The sequence below is a fragment of the Callorhinchus milii genome, unplaced genomic scaffold, assembly GCF_018977255.1.
Source record: "Callorhinchus milii isolate IMCB2004 unplaced genomic scaffold, IMCB_Cmil_1.0 Scaffold73, whole genome shotgun sequence".
NCBI classification, from domain to species: Eukaryota; Metazoa; Chordata; class Chondrichthyes; order Chimaeriformes; family Callorhinchidae; genus Callorhinchus; species Callorhinchus milii.
The window spans coordinates 1,010-3,637 of record NW_024704814.1 but is presented as its reverse complement, the minus strand read 5'-3'; the positions used below and the strand labels follow the sequence as shown (position 1 = coordinate 3,637).

The 2,628-nt window shown below is 43.2% G+C and overlaps 1 protein-coding gene across 1 annotated transcript; it reads right to left on the bottom strand.

The window, feature by feature from the left end:
* Nucleotides 1-685: 685 nt before the first annotated feature.
* Nucleotides 686-1,982, bottom strand: LOC121851618 (scavenger receptor cysteine-rich type 1 protein M130-like; the record flags this gene model as incomplete). Its single annotated transcript, XM_042345678.1, has 2 exons — nt 686-912; nt 1,947-1,982. Coding segments are annotated over 2 exons (263 nt in total), but the record flags the coding sequence as incomplete, so codon positions are not given.
* Between the last annotated feature and the right edge of the window lie 646 nt (nt 1,983-2,628).

The following is a 2,628-nucleotide window of genomic DNA, read 5'->3' as shown; positions in this document are numbered from 1 at the left end:
AAGCCCCGTGGTCACCACCGGGCCCAACGCGCATCCACCGTATGCTAATCCCTCCTCTATGCTCACTCCTACTGTACTCAGCCCATTGTTTTCTAACCCCATGTTGCACCCCTTTGGGCTAACCACGTCCCAACTGTTCTCAACTAACTCCGAGCGCTCAATGCTCCCTGTGCAGACCCCAAATTTGCTCAACTCCTATGCTAAACCTCCACGTACTTAGTCCCTCTGCTCAACCACCCTGCACCCTCCCCCCCATACTCTGCCCCTTGTGGTCGTCCCTGTGCTCAGCCGCCTATGCTCAACACTGCCCCCAACCCGTGCTCACCCCACCAAACGACCCACTCGGAAAACGACCTGATGATGATCGACAGATTTGTTTAACTAAGCAGATAACTCAGACAACATAAGTGTGCGACCCGCATTTATGTCCCTAGGGCAATGAGCGTGAACCACTCCTTCCCACCAACCCGTCCACACCAGATTTAATAATAATACACTGACATATTGTGGGTTACAAACTTTTATCAGAATTTCCCTAATTCTAATTCCTATTGAGACATTGAAATTCATCAGACAATGAATTAATTACCTGAGCAGATGACGCCGGCATCAGAGGAGTGTGACCAATAATAGTGACGCCAGGTCCTGAGGAACAATATCTTAGAGCATACTCACTCCCTCTGCACCGAACATTATACGTTATAATGTGACCAGAGCCCATCCCAAAGTGAGCGTCTCCTGAGGCTGACAGCGCGGCTCCACAGCCCAACTCCTTACACACCACAGCCGCGTCCAGCATATCCCAACCAGAGTCACCAGAGCCATAGCCATACACTGTGCCCCACTGTCCATCGTGGTAAACCTCCACTGTCCCGGCACATCGGCTGCCGCCATTCACCAGCCTCACACTCTCTGTAAAACACCATACGCAACATTGAGAGTCCGTTTCGTTTTGACTTCCAGTCACTCAGGATAATACAATATAATGTACATGTACAGAAATCTGTCACATTGGGAGGATGTTTGGCGTTAAAAAAATACAACAACAATAATAATCATTGTATTGGTTGCAGTGTTTGCTGGCTGTACACGACCCAGGTGTCACCATAAGAGTAACAGGTTATTGCAGTACCAGCTGTACATGTTGCAGCTCCGTTTGCAGATAAAGGATAGTGATATTATATATTGTCTTATTATGCTCTACATTATTATACTGATATTGGATTATTTTACATCATATTGGACTGTTATACTTTACACTAAACTATTCTAGTTGGTATTAGAATACTATACTCTATGTTAGATTATTAAACTTTATATTTAGATTTACGGTCAGGACACAATTTTACACAAGTTTCCTCTATCCACATGTTTCTGTTTATCTAGCAGTCAGTGGGAACCCAGCAGTCAATTGGCGTTTCTTTTCTGGGGATAAGAATCCCTTAAAAAAAATGTAATTTGGTCACTCAATCCATGAATCTTTGTGAGACACCACTGTGTGCGATTGGCTGCCGTATATCTCCAGCAAAGCAAGCAGCTGTTTCATATTGCAGTATATTCTGTGAAGCATTTTGGGACCCGATAAGGCTCTAAGACAAATCCATGGATTATTATTATTATTATCACAGTTTATATTAGATTACTACAATTCGTATTTCATTATTAAACGTTGTATTATATATTTTATTCTTCTACTTTATATACGATAGGAGATTCACCCAAAATATGGCCATGGTTTACTGCTTTGTTACTTGTACATTAGTGTAGATCCCTCAGAGCAGACTCGCTCCTCTGTACTGAACACCATACTTCAGAATGAAGCTTGGTCGATTTGGAAGGTATTCAAAAGCTAACTGAACATGGAGAAGGAATGGGCAAGGCACAGGGTTTAGGAGCAGTAATAATATTCCCACAGCAACATTTGATTGTTAGATTGTGTCACTAACCTGCAGATTCCACAGTCTTTCTCTCCAGAAGTATTACTGTACAAGGGAAAGAAAGATCAAGGTAGGAATTATTAATAAAATAATTCACTCAAAAATCTGCCGTCACATAATACTTCCTTGACTACAGGCAGCCACTCAATTTCGCCATCAAAAACATCATGAGTGGGGAGCGAACACCAGCACAAATACAATCGGGAAAAAGAGGACAGGGATTGGGATTATTGTAGAGCGCTCCAGTGGGGGAGCGAACACCATCACAGACACAATGGGAGAGCGCACAATAGGACTGAACAAAGATAACTTTCACAGACTGACAAGCACACGGTTGGGCTGAACGGCATTTTCTGCGAAAGAAAAAAACAAAATTACTGCAGATGCTGGATATCAGACAACAAAAACAAAAGTCGTTGGGCACATTCAGCAGTTGAGGCAGCAGATCATACGAAGGTTAGAGGAAACGAAACGTTGACTGTCTTTATTTTCTCCTTAGACGTTGCCTTACATGCAGAGTGTTCCAAGCGACTTCTGATTATTGTTTTCTGAGCAAGGGCCGTTTGTGTTTCTATTTCTCTTTCGAGGCTTGAGGAGAAGCGATTTGCTGACCACTCACAAACTGAGAAATTTATGTATAACAGACAGAGCAGATTGTGCCTCTCTTTCTGTATCAAGTGTGCTTACTGGC